At 42.9% G+C, this 15960-nt stretch overlaps 2 protein-coding genes across 6 annotated transcripts in view; one reads left to right on the forward strand and one right to left on the reverse strand.

The window, feature by feature from the left end:
- cltb (clathrin, light chain B) overlaps window positions 1-3008 on the reverse strand; it is a 4509-nt gene extending 1501 nt beyond the window's left edge. Inside the window, exons 1-5 of one of the 3 annotated variants that reach the window (XM_005719666.1) lie at window positions 2559-3008; window positions 1965-2008; window positions 1688-1805; window positions 1283-1394; window positions 360-413 (exon numbers count right to left, since the gene is read on the reverse strand). In XM_005719666.1, coding sequence (XP_005719723.1) covers window positions 360-413; window positions 1283-1394; window positions 1688-1805; window positions 1965-2008; window positions 2559-2712 — 482 coding nt within the window. In that variant the 5' untranslated portion in view covers window positions 2713-3008. Of the gene's footprint in view, window positions 1-359; window positions 414-803; window positions 825-1282; window positions 1395-1687; window positions 1806-1964; window positions 2009-2558 lie in introns of all 3 variants that reach the window. The other 2 variants (XM_005719668.2, XM_005719669.1) reach the window with 2 other exon arrangements.
- Window positions 3009-5565: 2557 nt separating this feature from the next.
- Window positions 5566-15960, forward strand: part of pdlim7 (PDZ and LIM domain 7) — a 33204-nt gene continuing 22809 nt past the window's right edge. Inside the window, exons 1-2 of one of the 3 annotated variants that reach the window (XM_005719670.1) lie at window positions 5566-5760; window positions 7920-8018. In XM_005719670.1, coding sequence (XP_005719727.1) covers window positions 5731-5760; window positions 7920-8018 — 129 coding nt within the window. In that variant the 5' untranslated portion in view covers window positions 5566-5730. The other 2 variants (XM_005719671.1, XM_005719672.1) reach the window with 2 other exon arrangements.

Here is a 15960-nt window from a genome sequence, read left to right on the forward strand (position 1 = left end):
CCCTGATTATTCTAAGGGTCAGATTGAAGCAGCTCATTGGCTAACAATTTGTCAATATCAAATCATGGAAAAGCATAACTGGACTTAAGGGTAGCTACATCCATCTTTCATACAGTCTATACTTTATACCCAACATACACTTCATTGTTGACATATTTAATATTTATTTTTGGTATATAAAAACATCCGGGGCACAAATCAGTCAAAAAGAACACAAATAATGCCAAATGAAGCCTTTGACAAAAAAGAAAAAACAAAACAAAACACAATTCCAGTGTTGGGTCATGCATCGTGGGCAAAAGAGGTCATTCAGGGGGCAGATCATACAATATTAGAAAGCAGAAGAATTCTAAACGTACACAAAGCCTATAACATCAGAGTTGGGCTGTTTGTAGAAAGCCTTATCAGCAATCCTAGCGTGCAGAGCAAGGCCAAGAAAGCAGGAAAAAAGAAGGAGAGGAGAACAGTTTCAGTGTCAGTCAACAAGCAGAAAAGTGTTAGAGTCTGGGTTATTGTAAGCAACTGAGAAACATTTCTAATGAGGTGGAAACAGTGACTAAACATCTCGCACTAGTGTCATAAACAATCTAGGATGGTCTTTGCTCTAGCATGGGGAGGGGGCGACTGCAACATTTTCTTTCTGCTGTCTGCATTCTTTTCAGCTAGCTAGTTTCCTGTTTTGCTTTCTGGGCACTTGAACTGGACACACAGCTGTAGACTAATATCTCATCAGAGTATTGCCTCTCAGTCCTTTAGAAAAAATAGAAGAAAAAAAGAAAAGAGCTACAGATGCAGAGCGATACCGTGCCAGACTTGGATAGAGTCTGTTGGGAAGTGTGAGAGAATAACTGGTTAGCTTGGTGAAGAAAAGAGAGACTGCACAGTTTATGACACTGAGGGGAACCAGGCTAAATGAAGTATTAAGTATTATAGTGTTGTAATCTGTTGTGATCACCTTGGTGCAGTAAATTCAACACATATACCACAACCGTGTCAATTTATCAGTCAGCTGTAAAACATACACAGGTCTAGGATGTAATCTTGTAGAGAAAGGCACAGTTTCCCACACCTCGGAAGAACCTATAAGGACCTCCACTGAACGTTTATAGTTTAGAGCGAGGCATGTTTGCTAACTGAACCACAATGTTTGTTTTACCAAGAACAACTACCTCTAACTACCAATACAAAATTCAAAACAAAGGTAGTAGAGTGATTACAGCATCACCATCATCGATTACTTCTCTGCACATTAGCGGTGGGGTGGGGGGGGTCAGATCCTAACCTGTTGTTGGTCTTATTCTTCTCCATCTGCTCACTTTGGTGTACGTGCCAGTCTTCAAGCTCCTTCTTCGCTTTCACTCTCCATTCTTCCTCCGCTGCCTTGGATGCCGAGTCTTATTAGGACGCAAGAAAGCAGAAACGTCACACAGTTGTATTACATTTAATTTCTTCTGTTTCTATGTGTGACACAGATCTTTTCTGATTAGTTTAAACTTTATCACCAGTGTGTTGAAAGCCAGTTTAGCCTCTAACAGAAGGGCAAATAGCAGTACAGTGAAGTGTTAGTAAATATGTGTGAAATGAACCAGGGACATTGTAAGGAAAATAAGAAGAATCATAAGAGCTACACAGCACTAAGTGCATTACACACAATCACTGACAGCGGCAGGGAAACATTGTTACCAACCTAATGCTTCAAGGCGTGCCTTCTGCTCCTCCCTCCATTTGCGTAAACTTTCAGGTTCTTGCCTTTGAATATCCACCTGGGCGATGGCTGCATAGCTGTCTGTTGGGCCATTGGACTCCTGTTGGGGTACGCAAAACATGTACACCATTAGAAGCAGCTATTCGCTTCATTCATGCGTGAACGCCACAGCAAATCCTTCATCACATAATTACGGTGTTCAGAATAAAACTCAACCACACATAGGTTATATAAAGAGACAGACAAGACTGAAGCTCACCTGAAACAGGTCTCCATTCAACGTGGCAGGCTCTTCAAACCCGTCTAGCATTTTTTTTTTTAAAAAACAAACAAAAAATACAGATTTAAGTTTAGATGAACTTCTTGGAGTTTATCCGCTTATACTTCCTTGCTATCTGGAGCGACTTATGCTCGCTGCTACTACTACCGTGGTGTAACTTTTGGTCTCGAAACGGATAAGACTTCAGAAATGCAGCAACACCTGTTTGGTTACCTGCTTAATATTGTCTGGGCTGCTTTGTCGGTTAGAAGGCCAGTAGCACTTGTTCGCTTGCTTAGTTTTATTGTGCTAGTGTCACATAGCTAATGTTATGTGGGATAGCGTTAAACAAAACCTACGTTGTCGCAGCTAGCTAAGCTACAAGGCTAACGTACTGTTAGTTTGAATCTAAATAGGAAGCAATAAGAGTGTTAACCACTTATATCAGACAGCGGTGCTGTTAACATATGGCAGTGGGGCCTTTGTTGACTAACTACTAAGCAAGTTACCGATGCAAGTTCCTGTATTAGTATTAGCTAGCTCTAGTTAGCTTTGTTTGCTCGTTAGCTGACGTTAGCTCAGGGACAAGCTTGCCATAGTTGTCGGTCTGCGGCTGCTGAACACCGGCTCCTTCTAGGATCCCAAATGCGTCGCCATCGTTTTCTATCCCCGCTATCTCATTCTCCTGTTGAGCCAGAAAAGCGGCGGCCGGGTCCTCTTCAGTCGGGTGCGCTCCGTTGTCAGCCATCTTTCACAAAAAGTGTAGAAGTTTGACTGAGCTTGCTTAGCTAGCTAAACGTTAAAGCCACAAAAAATCAGGCCACCGAGCTCTGCAACGTTAATAGTAACAACTTAAAAATTCGATTAGAGTGTTATCTATTCTAAATATCACTTGGAAAAATAGAGTCAGCTAGTAAAGCATACGGAACAAACAATCTACGCGTCGATTAAAGGCCGTAACTGATGATTCATTATTTCTTCACTTGTTCAACCAGTATGTGTATGAGCAGGGGCAGCACCCCGAGGGGACCTTTACATTTTGTTGGAGTTTGTCGCCATCTGCTGGCCATCTGCAGCACAGCACTGTCATCTCAAGGGTTGTAGTGCTAATGCAGTGACAGTAATAAAAAAATATATACAAACCTTATATAGCACAATTTATAAATGGAAAATGGTTCGTAAAAGCATAAAGGTTATGCATTCACCCCCCCCACCGGAAAATAAATATCCTCAGCAAAATCTACATGAGTGGATCATTAAAAGGGAGACGCAGCAGACATCCTCACCACTTAACTGGAACACCTTCAGATCCTCCCTGCCACCTGCTTCTGGATCAAAGATTTCCTCACTAACCGCCCCCAATCAGTCCGACTTTGCCCCCACCTCTCCCCCCACTCGCTGTCACTCTGCACCAGATCCCCCTATTGTATGCCCTCTACACTGATCTCAACCCACCCGACCAACATAGTCGTCAAATATGCTGATGACATACTGGGTTCATCTCTGATGGAGGCGTACAGGGCAGAGGTAGAGAAACTTGTCACACTGGTGCTCAGAAAATAACCTAAAGCTGAAGGTCCTTAAAACAAAAGAGCTCACCTTGTCCTCCGCTGGCCTTCTACTGCTCCACAGTGGAGCATGCTCTCCTACTGCCTGGGTGTTGGGTACGCAGGGGCCACAGCTGAGAGCAGGAAGGATGTGCAAATGTAATTAACATCGCCCAAAAAACCATTGACTGTCCTCTGCCAACCCTGGAGGCCAGGTCAAGATCTCCGGTCGGTCAGGTCCTACACCTCCAGACTCACAAACAGCTTCTTCTCCTGGGCCATTCGGACTGTTAAACACTCAACAAACACCCACACCCCACACCTGCCCACTCACCTCACCATGGTTTGAGTAATCCTCATCACTCAGGTGACTCACACACTGTCTATTCAGACCATGTATTTTCTTTACACTGCTTCCAAGCACTTTGCAACTTGTTCTCTAAAGTGTGCCTTTCTCTTATTTTTGTATATACCCCTCTTGACTCTATATATTTCTCCTGTTTGCTATTTACTCCTGCTATGGATCTTATTAACGGCCTATGCTTTGCATTTATGATCATTAGTAATGACCTTTCAGTAATGGTCGATGTGGTTAGTGTTAGTGGAGTTTTGTACCATTTAAAAATCCATAATTGGAAAAAACAGCACTGGATAAACAGTTTGGGGACAAAGTTAAAGAGACGAGGCTGATATGGTTTGGATACATGCAGAGGAGTGATAGTAGATATAGTAGACAAAGGATATTGAAGATGGAGCTGTCAGGCAGGAGGAAAAGACCACAGAGGAGATTCATGGATGTAGTGAAGGAGAACATGCAGAGGGTTGGTGTGGCAGAGGAGGATGCTGGCGATAGGATGAGACGAAAGTTGTAGCGACCCCTAGAGGAAGCAGCTGAAAAAAGAAGATACACATTAATTATTGCATAAATCTGGCTAGAACTGATATAGTGTCTGTCACATGAATGTTAATAATAAATATTACCCTCCTCAATTGTTCAAAATAATCTTTTTTAACACCTGTTTTTGTTTGCGAACAGAAAGAATTACGGTTTTTTTGTTGTTGTTGTTGTTGTTTTTCTTAACTGTTACGTTAAGCAAAAGAAAACAACCCCATTTGCAGGTGCTGATAGCGCCAAGGGCACGAAACAGCATACCCATTGTAGTGGAAGTTCCGTTAGGTTTCACAGCGAGCGATGTGTATGGTCGTTTTGTGACTTCCTCCCCTTTCTTTGGAATGTACAAAGGTACAAAAGAGCGAGAGCTCCACTTCTGTTCCAGGGACTGCGATTGATGACATGCGCATGATAATAAAGAGTGTTGATTGCAGCTGACCGTATCTGCGCACTTTCTTAACTTTTTTGTTTTGTTTTGTTTTTTGGTGAGACGTTTATCCACTTATCCGTTTTCCTACCAAGGAGCTTCCCTCAAAAATGTTTCACAAAAGCATTTTCAAAGAAAATATAAACCAGAATCAGAATCAGAATACTTTATTAATCCCGAAGGAAATTAGGGAAATTATAAAGCCAAACATAGTAGCACTTGCAGTAGAAGCAAATACTGCTTCTTCTTTCTTTTTTATTAAACTAACTTCACTTTTCTTTTTTATTTTACAGACTCTTGCGCTATTTCATAGTATAAGGCTCTTACCATGCAGGCACCAGTGAAACTTTCATTTTAACTGTGTTGTTTATTGTAGACGTATATATCTGTTTCTCTCTCCATCTAGGATAAGTCATGTCAAATTAAGTTACCTATTACTATTAAATAATAATGGCTTAGCTATAGCTAAGCCATTATTATTTACTGTACTTACTATAGTAAGTACAGCGTGTGTAAAAAGTTATTCTTCAGGGGCGGTGTCCTGGATTAGTTCATGTTTATCCCTGAGGCATAGTCTTATTTATTTATTTATGTTCCTTTAGTTAAAACCGACGGAGTGATTGAGAAAAGCTGTTTCAGGGCGGCTATGATGAATGGCTTTAGTAGTAGCAGCTGATGAGTGCAACTCGGCCTCTGAGTGAAATGAAGCCTCCGCCCATGTGACTTCTGACGTCTCAGCAGAGTCCTGCTAAAAAGAATTTGAGGGAATGAGTTTGCTGCTCACCAGGGGGATCCACGGCGGCTTCCTGACGTTTGCTTCAAGGAAGTCTGAAAAGTTGCCTGCTTGCCAACCCACTTATTATCATATTTTTTAATTATTTTTAATCCGGTACACTCGTGATGTCCGGCGAGCACAGAGAGACACAAGAGGTAAGCTAATGCATCTTTGTGTGTTTGTGTAACTTCTTCAAACCAGCTTTTTCCCCCACAGAGGAGTTTGTATGGGTTAAGCTGGTGCTCCAAACTGTGCAGGCTCATGCTTCTGGCCATCTTCCCCGAGCCCCTGCTGCTCTGTAGCTGTGCTAACTACTTTGTCAGAGCCGAGAGTTTTGTCCGGTTTTCGTGTCCCGTATTGTCGCGAGTGGAAACCTGGCTGTCTGCGGCGGTGTTAACCGGGGTACAGCGTTCACAGCGTGGCCTTTAATTACCGCTGGGAAATTAGTGTGCTAGACGCATTGAAGAAACCCGTGTAAGCTCGTAATTGCGTAGCGTGTTAACCAAAAATTCCCTGTATTTGAGCTCTCATTAAGAGCAACACGAGTTCCTATAGAACTAATGCAGCAGCAGCAATAATATAGAAGATTATAAATAGCAACACCATAAGCATGGGGATGAGTGCCACACATTTATTGGCTTAAAACTGATGCTTTTATTCTCTTGCCTGTCATACAGGGTGGTGTTTAATTAAGTAGAGTGCAGTCACATTAATGCTGTAACTTCCTCCGCTTTAATACAGTCTGAGTAATCAGCTTTCAGTGTGGTGTTTGTCACCAGTGAAATCTAGCCTCCATTACCTGCTGCTCCTGCTGCAGGTCTTTCTCTGTCGCCTTATGCTCCTCTGTATCATAGTTCATTTCCCTGGCTCTGAGAAAAACTAATTTAAGCTTTGCCAATAAAGAGTCAGGTTTGTACAGATCTAGAGGCTGCATTGACAGTGAATGAATGCGAATGCAAGTCTTTTTTTATTTTAAGGATTTCCATTAACTTTAGCAGATTTGCAGGTTTTCTTAGTGGGATTATTTGGGGTGCTAGGCTGGATTAAAGGCTAGATTTTCCTTATCTGTGAGCACACCACTGTCTCACCAGCCTTTACAGTGTGTGTGAGCGGCTCTGTTGCTTTAAGAGCTTGACGTTAAAGTATAATTGCTGAGGTTTTTTTTTTTTCTTGCTTGTACTATGTTTCATGCCCTACAGAAAGAATGTAGAGGGTTGTGTGCTTTGCTTCATTTGTGGCCGTCTGCCGTTTCCCAAGTGCAATGAACTTGGAGGAGGAGAAAAAAAATCTCCTGGCCCATGCCAGAATCCATGGGTCGTTGACGTTACCTCTCTCCATCCTCCTCTGCCCCCCTCCTCCTCCTCCTCTCCCTGTGACTCATGTGGGTGTTGGGCTGAAATAGTTTGGTGTAGTTTTACATTCCTTATATAGCCTCTGAGGAGTGAGGAGAGGCTACGGCTTGCCTGTGTCACAGTCAGGATCGAGGGGGTAGGGTTTGCCAACAGAGAGGGAATCTGCTTGCTCCAGCTTACTGACTCTTTAGCTTTCTCCCAGGTTTGGGCTACCAGCTGACCTTTGAGGACAAGGTAGGTGGCATAGCTGTGTGTCACGGAGACCTGTGACACCTGGTAGGTTTGCGGAAGAGGAGGAGGAGCAGGGCTAGAGTAGCCGTGTGAGCACAGAGGTCAGTGGTCAAACCCTAACTCTGTGTAAGCCACTAACAGAGGGCTGCATCTCATGTTGCCCTTTGGTTCTTAAAACTACCTATTTATTTAGTGCCTTGCTGCAGACTGGCAGTAATTAATTGCGGTGAAGCCACGATACCTGTTACCTGGCTGAATACAGCAAGTGGCACATTATCCCCCCCGAAGGAGGAGTTGTTGCTGCTATTGTTGTGCAGTAGATCTTCTAAATGCTGCACATTGGTGCTGCAGTAGACTGAAATGAATTAAACTCTAACTTCACCTTAGAGTTTAGCTTTAGATTATGACATCAGGCTATTTGTGTGTTTTGAAATGTGTAAAAATGGCACATCCAACCGGCACCGCTCCCTCTTTATTGCCTAATTTTGACGTGCCGTAACATGGTTATTCCTAAAACTAAGACGTGACATTATCTGCTGTAAAAGAAAACAACTTGAGTGTTATTTTCTGTATGGTGTGTGTATGTGTGCTCTTGTGGGCTGGTGGTGCTGAGAGCCAGCAGATAGACTGTTTCAGATAAAGCAAAATAATAAAGGACCTTGAGAACCTTTTCCGGGCTTTCTGGCTAATTAAGATGTTTCCTTTCCCCCTTTTTTTTTTCCTTCCTCAAGGGTATGAATACGTACTCTGTAACCCTCAGCGGCTCGCCGCCTTGGGGCTTCAGGCTGCAGGGTGGCAAGGACTTCAACATGCCTCTCACCGTGTCAAGGGTAAGAAAGTGCACATGGAATCAGCTTTTGTACTTTTTTTGCGTCTGTGCAGAGCAGCAGTTGAGGTGTTTGCACTCTCCTCGGAGACTTCCTCTAAGCTTCTATGAAAGCCTCGGCCTGTTAACAAGAGTCTGTTGGTTTTAAGTACCAGCTTGGCCACCTCAGTCATCAGGGCTTACCCTGCCTCAGCATATGCATGTGTCACATCACTTTTTTTCTTTTTCTTTTTTATTAGGCACGGATAGTAAAGGGTTTTGTCTACAGAAGCATTTCCATACTATTCAAATGTTTTTATGGCTCATTTTGGTAACCCTTCCCGATCTGTTCTAACATGCAGTTTCTTTGCATGACACTCCTGCTGTGTGCTTTGTACTCTGTGTGTTCGCTGCCCTCCTCCTTCCCTGGACAAATTTTCAGATACTCTTTTATAAACTTCTGTTGCTATTGACGAGAGCGGCAACCACTTTCCAGCCCATATAAGTGCAGAGCTGCTTTGCCTGACAAACATACAGACTCGCACTTGCAGCTACGCACACAGACGCCTGCACATTGCACACACATAAAATCATTCCAGCTTTCCTGCCAGCTATTGCTCACACAGATCTAGTTTTCTACCATGCGCTCGCTGGTTTTATTGCATTATTGCACTGCTATCCAAATAAACCGGGTGATCTGTAAGTGTCAGTCTGACTTAACAGGTATTAATTCTGTAGTTATGTTCAATATTTGCAGTTTATTATTTCAGAGATGATTAGGAGTTAATAGGTTTAGACCCTGGTGTAATTATTGAATTGAGCTTTCTTTGTCTTTGTAGGTGCAAAAAAAAAAAAAGATTGCATACTTAAAACAGACAAATGCAGGTTCCCATGAACTGCAGGGTATTGTGAGTAGCATCACACTGAGGTGCATGTAGAGCTCATCTAATCCTGTGGCGAAGGCAAACGTTATCGCCAACCCTGTCAGTACTTGTCTTGTATTTGCTCTACTTACTGCCAGGCATTTCAGTCAGAAACACAATGTTCCCCTTGGATTTATGACAAGAAGCATTTTACTTGTACCCATAAAAGACCGAACAGATGTAGAAACCTCTTTTGACGTACGGCCACAAACAAACTGAGACATAGCTGTTAACTTGGAGGAATTTCAGTCCAGGCAGACGGGGCGTACTGCAGGGTGAATATCAATGTGTGAGTCAGTAGATCTAGACGGCTATCAAACGAGTTCTCATCTAAATGTGTTGACTGATTACTGAAGTGGCCCAAGAGCCCAGTTTGTCTGCATTCCAGGTACATATCACACGCTGGTGATTTTTCCCTACTACAAAAACTTGTGTGATATTTTATAGTTTATGATTTATAGTATAGCAATATCCTTCCCTCAGGTTGGTCTAAGCTAATCGCTCCTAGCCGAGGAACAAAAAACCCTTAGTATCTCTAAGCTTGGAGCTGTAACGACTGGTCAGCGGCCAATATCTCTGTTTGCTCCAGCACTGGGCCTCGGGGTTCACAAGTTATAAAGATGTGACAGATTTTCTCTCTTTTTTTTTTCTTTTTTTTTTTCTTTCTTTTCACCTCTTGGGGACTGTTTGCTCTCATCGTGATTGTCATAAAAGTAGGGACAGCGAGTCCCACAGTCGCAGAGGTTGAAAACAGCCCAACAAGGGGCCGTAAACCCCAATGATCTACAGTATCCCTTAGTAACAGGAAGAGAAGTCAGACCTACACATACTGGGTTCGCATTAGATGGATGTGGTGGGTGGTCTGTGTTTACTGGCTTGTAGCTGATGAATATGTGAACCCAGACGGACGGTTAAGTGATTACAAAATGAAGAGAGTGTAGATTGATGGAACAAAAGGCTCTTGGAGTCTCTGTGAGGTGATGAGATTGCAACTCCCGAAGGATCCATGTGTCCAAGTGGTTTTTGTTTTTTGTTTTTTTTGGTAAACACCAGATGACAGTTGCCATTGTTTGGGAGTGGATTTGTTGAAGCCGATGGTTATTTAGGCCACTCGAGCTTGATCGTGCTGTGGCAGATGGTGATATTGTTTCTTGTACTGCACGTGGATATTCCAATTATCGATTTGTAAAGTTGCGGCTTTGACTTGCTACCTCACCGTGTTTGGCGCTCGGTTTTATTGGTTTCCATGCTAGACAAATATGGTTGTTTCCTTCCTCTGTCTGCAGGCGGGGAAGGCTATGCTTTCTCAGCATTCCAGGGATTTTTCTCATATCCACTCTGTTGCTGCCAACAGACAATCCCGTTGTCTCCTTTCTGTGTCTAATACGTCTTGCACACTCACTTTTCTCATTCACGTGGTGGACTCCTCCGGTCTCAAAGGGATACTTTCCCAGAGAGATCAGAGGAATGATGGCCATTATTTTTAAGTCACAGTGAAGGGAAAAGGAAGAATAACTTTTTCACCTTGGATTAATAGGTACACATTGATTTAATCCTGAAAGAAATATGTGCAGGGCTTTTATTTTGCTCAATGTTCAGCTCTTGGGACACAGCTGATTTTTCTTCTAGCTGTTCTAATTCTCTTCCTCGTGGTAATAGATGCTTAAGCATTTCTAGCTAGTAAAATCATTAGTTCGCGTGACTCTTCACCATACCGCTAAAGAATTATCTATAAAGCATGTCATTATAAGCCATAAAACCTGACAAGATTATGCTAGTCGCAGCCATGCCCAGTGGACTTTGCTTCGCCCTATCAACAACTAGGATCTGAGTGGTGCTTGGCTTTGGTTTCTTTTTTGGTTCAGACCTGAGCGTTACTTGAGTTTAAGTGGGTTTTAAAGGGACAGCTATTTCTTATTTCATATCCATTAACTTAAAGGACTTACAAGAGACGGCTGAAGCACCAGAGGCTCAGAGACCTCCACCTTTACTCCCAAGTATGAGTCAAACTCTAGAAAGACAGAGTCCTGAATTTTCCATAAATCTGTTTGATGGTTCCTTTTATTACATCCTTCCTGCCTTGTAGTGTGTTCATTTTTTAATACTTTACAGCTCTAGACTGTAATGAAGAATTTCCAGTATAAATATGTAGTCTCTCCCCGTGACAACATCAGAATTATTTTCTCAGACGTACTAAAGTTTCCTAAGAATTCCCCTAAAGCTGCAGAGGATGTTGGTATTTAAGGAAACGCTTGTCTATGATGAAAAATGCCAAACTTCACTTACTAGCATAATGTAATTCTTTAACCATGGTGGTATTGTGCAAAATTCTGTTTGCTTTTTGAATGTAAGACTGTGATGACCTTGAAGTAGGCCGTCTTCTTGACTCAACTTGTATCTCGCTCCGCATATTGACGCCAGTATCCTGTTTCAACAGGAAAGGCATGAAATATAGGAAGCAAGATGTTGTGGTAATGCAGTTTTGTCACTTTCCATGTCGACTGCAACGCGCTCTGGTGCAGCCCCGCAGCTCTTCCGACGAGTTTGTCCATATATCTGACCCAGATCTCGTGCCAGTGCGATTCCAGAAACATTATGATAGCATAACCGAGGCTTCTGAGTGCCATCTGGTTTCTTTTGACAAACACATGCCATACCACTGAAATCAGATGTTCATAGGAAATTACTAATGATGTCATGTCAATAAGCAAGTAGAGAGATTTGTAACCGTCTCTCCACCACCAACACCCATCCACCACCACAGCTGGATGAGTCATCGGCTCTTATATTCCGGTTTCTGGGTCCCAGTCTGACTAGTAGGCCATCTGTTGCTTTATCTCTCGTATCTTCTTAAACACTCCTCTTTCTTTCTCACTCTCACACAAACTCCGGGAAGAGAGGCCTTGTTAGAGGGGTGATTTAATAATTCAGAGCTTGCTGATACATCGGCTGCAGGGGGCATTTCTCCTAGTTGGATAAATAAATGTCTTATGATGCAGTGTTTTTAAGGTGAGTTGGTACTAGGTGTTCAGTTGCAGTCATGTTGGGGGGGTGACCACATACTTACAGGTTTGAGTTTCCATTTCTCAGAGTGATATTTATGGCTTGGCATCAGCTGTGCTCTGTGTGTGTGTTTTTGAGTGAGTGATGTAAGGACAGACTGTCTCTTGGCCTCCAAATAGCCCTGGAAAGAATAAAAGTGAGCTGGTGCAGAGTTACACAGTCAGTATATCAGAAGTTGCAGATAAACTTGAGGGCATTATTAGTTTAACCAAAAAAAGAAAGGCTGAGAGCAAGTGTGGGGGGGCCCTGGATCACCTGTGAGGTTACCCAAGGAAAGAACTTCAAAGTTGAATTCAAAAAGCTGCATTTTGAGAGGCTGGCGAATGCTTTGAAATTCAATAGCATTCCAAAACAGCTTTGCTGCTCTGCCAAAAAGCCTTGAAACTGGCTACAAACTCTTCGACTAGCCTCGCAGTTGCAAATACTTGAAGCTGCAGAAACGTCGTGTCATTGGCATGATCGCATTTGCACAAAATCACGCGTAACACGTAGAGCGTAAATAAACGTATATGATACGAGCTGGCCTTGTCCCGCAGCCGTCTTTGTGCCGCGCCCGGGCTGTTGTGGGGAACAGTGGAGTGCGTTTCAAGAACATGTTTTCTACTGACGTTAACTGTATTGACAAACTGCTGCAAAATGAACGAGATGGGTGTAGGGTTTCTGTCTGCCCCCCACCAACCGAAGGTCTGAGCACAGCAACTTTAACTGCTGCCCTCTCAAGTAAGGGAGCAGCTGCACTCTGAACCTGAGCCAGAAGCACAGGTGTCCGTGTCCATCAATAACCAACTCTCTCTCTCTCACACACATATTCACCTAATGCAGTCCACAGCGTTAGAACTTTATCTACATCATCTTTTTAAAAGCAAAACCAGTTCAGGAGGAGCACCATGACCCTCCCGAACAATGTCATTGGTTGTTTTTATTCCTCCTAGAACAGCGGTCCCCAACCTTTTTTGCGCCACGGACCGGTTTATGTCCGACCATATTTTCACAGACCGGCCTTTAGGGTGTCGTGGATAAATACAACAAAATAAAACCAGTATAGGTACCAAAAAAAGGAAGATTTATTCATAACACATGGGAAAAGACCCAGGGAAACAGAGTTATCGATAAAAACATTGAAAACCATCCATTTTTCACCCGAACCTCAACTCTTGCGGCCCAGTACCAAACGACTCCGGTCCGTGGCCCAGGGGTTGGGGACCGCTGTCCTAGAACACCTGCAGGCAGTTTTGTAACACTATCACTAAAGTCAGTAATATATTTTACCCGATAAAACATTTTTCACATCAGCATGGTGAATCGAAGTACTCTTGTTTTATTTCCTCCTATAAAATGGAAAAAATGTATTATGTGGCGACACTATAAAAAGGCTCTAATTAGAGACAAATTATGGACTTAATGGAAGTCGGTCCACCCATTCCTGGGATACGCGAGCCTCGTCTAGTCAAGGCGCAGTTGTCCTGCATCGCTGACAGTTGTCGGAGATGGATTCATTTTTGTGTTTATTTGAGAGGGGAAATGGCCAAATGACCCTAAACTCTGACCATCATATGAATTCTCCTGGAAATTACCACTAAGTGAGCTTCATGATAATCACATGACTGTAATCACGTGGGTAAAAATCCCCAACCTTAGAGTTCTAGGGTTAAAGAAGATGGCCATTTATTGCTTTGTAGTTGTTGGTTGGGGAAAGCTGCTGGCTTTTCCGTTGTATGGGCTTCCTTAATTTCTTAATATACCCCTTGTTAGGAGCTTCGTTGTTAAAAGCTTCCAAAATTCCTGGGGTTTTCTGTCCATATTCTATGGTTCGTGGGTATTTACTGTGTTGGTTAACATTTTAAAACCCCTTTTGATTTAAGGGAGATTAAAGATACAGCTCCCAAGTGGCTTTGCCAGCTTTTCTGTGGCCAAAAACTAAAAGGACATGCTGTTTAACAGTAATCAAATAATTGTTTTGCTCTGGCACAGCGACGAGATGCTGGAGTTTTACTACGCAGTGTAGCAGGGAAGCAGGACTGCAGCTCTCTGTAGTGAACCTCCATGGCATTATGCCAGGATGTGGCCCTTTTTTCCGAACACGTCACATGTCACAGTTGCTTTTCCCTAATGTAAGCTGTTAAAGGCCTTTTTTTTGAAGTTCTTTCTAAACTAAGAAAAATCTTTCTTAACCCCTCTAATTGCTTCCAGTGAGTGAAAATCAAAGGCAATTAAAGTGATGCTTGAACTTGGCTGTAAAATAAGTGTAACTCGGATTGCCCCTTAGGAATGCATGTCTTCCTATTTTTAGCTTTGCCGTGTTTTGATGCCAGACTGGCTTTAACTTGCGTTGTCTTTGTGGGGCGCAGTCATTTTTCAGCCTTAACCGTCATCTGTTTATGATGCATATTTACACCCCACCCCCACCGACATCGCTGTTTATGTTTAAAGCGTGCAATCAAAGCGGCGAGTGCGACAGCTTAGCCGAACATGCCAGAAAGCTATTGATTGCACCACTCCTCTGAGCTTTTGATGAGCTAACATTTACAGGGATCCATGACATCAGAGAGTAACCCTTGTGGGGCCTCTTTTTTTTTTTTTTTTTTTTTTTTTTTTTATTCTTTGTTACAAATCTTGGCACTCCCTCACTTATCTAACGCTAAACACTTGGTTCTTCATTTATTTAGAATATGACACGTCTTTCCATTGGAAAAGCTGACTAAGCCTTTACTGAACATGGCGGGTCATCTCTCTTCTGTAGAGGTGTTGCCAGACGCGCCGTGCACATGTAGAATACCATTACTGCCTCTCTAAACTCTGTCAAGTTTTGTTGTAACAGGACCATATCCTTGACTCAAGCTCTGACTCAATATGCCCGCGTTCTGTGTGACAGCCCGAGAGGATGATGTCATACTCCTGTCAGTAAGTGATTTACCTGCCTGCGTGGGAAAAGGTAGATGGTTCTTTCCAGTAAATGATGTGACTATTGGTAACACACGGTCCTTGTCTGCAGCTATCAAGTATGTCTCTGGCAGTCTGCGGTAAATCATAAGCTGCTGACTGATAACGTCATGATGACCCATAATGCCTGTCTCTGCTGGTGAAATGGACCCAGAAGCGCAGACTCTGTGAGCGGATCATCGAGTTTTAATGATCAACACAGCAAAATCAGTTTTGGCTCAGGAGGTGTAGGGGGTTGTCACTAATCACGAAGTTGAAGGTTGGATTCCTGGGTTTTTCTGAGCTGCTTGTTGAGATGTCCTGGGGCAAGATACTGAACACCAAATTGCCCCCAATGCGTCAGCATGTGTGAGATGCATAAAGCGCTGTCTAAGTCTGTGTGTGTGTGTCTGAATGTGGCTCACGACGTAAAGCGTTCAGAGTTAAGGCTAGAAAGTGGCATACTAAAGCAGCCTGTTAATGACTTTTTATGTTTAGGTTGTTGTTTTTATTTGACATGCATGAAGGGGGGCTGAGCTGAACATGGAAGTCACACAGCTCGATCTTTAAAGGGGGATTTATTAAGCTTTCTTTGACGTTATCTCTAAAAGCAAACTTAAAATGCTTTCTAAAGCAGGGGTGTCAAACATAAGGCATAGGGGCCAGAATAGGCCCAGCAAAGACTTCAATGTGGCCCACTAGATGGTCCCTGTAAAATCTGAAGGAGGGCTTTTCCTACTGAGAAAAAGCTCCCCTGTTTTAAATGAAAGGTTTTTTCCTTCTTCAGTAATTTTACACATTTATTTGTTACAGTTTAAGCCCAGAGAGTCATGCTGATAGATTTCTGTCATTTATTACAGCAGTTTTTCTTTGTTATGTAGAAAAACTGAGACACACTGTTTTAAACGGCTCTTCTGTTTCTCACATTAACCCTTTGTTTACCACGGGCCCACTTGCGGTCCCATTTTACAAGCACCTTTAAATGATTGTAACTCCATTAACGTTTGTGCTAGATGGGAAACTCAAATGGTTTCAGAAGAAGGAGAAGGTGATCTTTACAGG

Source organism: Pundamilia nyererei, unplaced genomic scaffold (genome assembly GCF_000239375.1).
Source record: "Pundamilia nyererei isolate P.nyererei 1_Seehausen unplaced genomic scaffold, PunNye1.0 scaffold00001, whole genome shotgun sequence".
Taxonomy (NCBI): Eukaryota; Metazoa; Chordata; class Actinopteri; order Cichliformes; family Cichlidae; genus Pundamilia; species Pundamilia nyererei.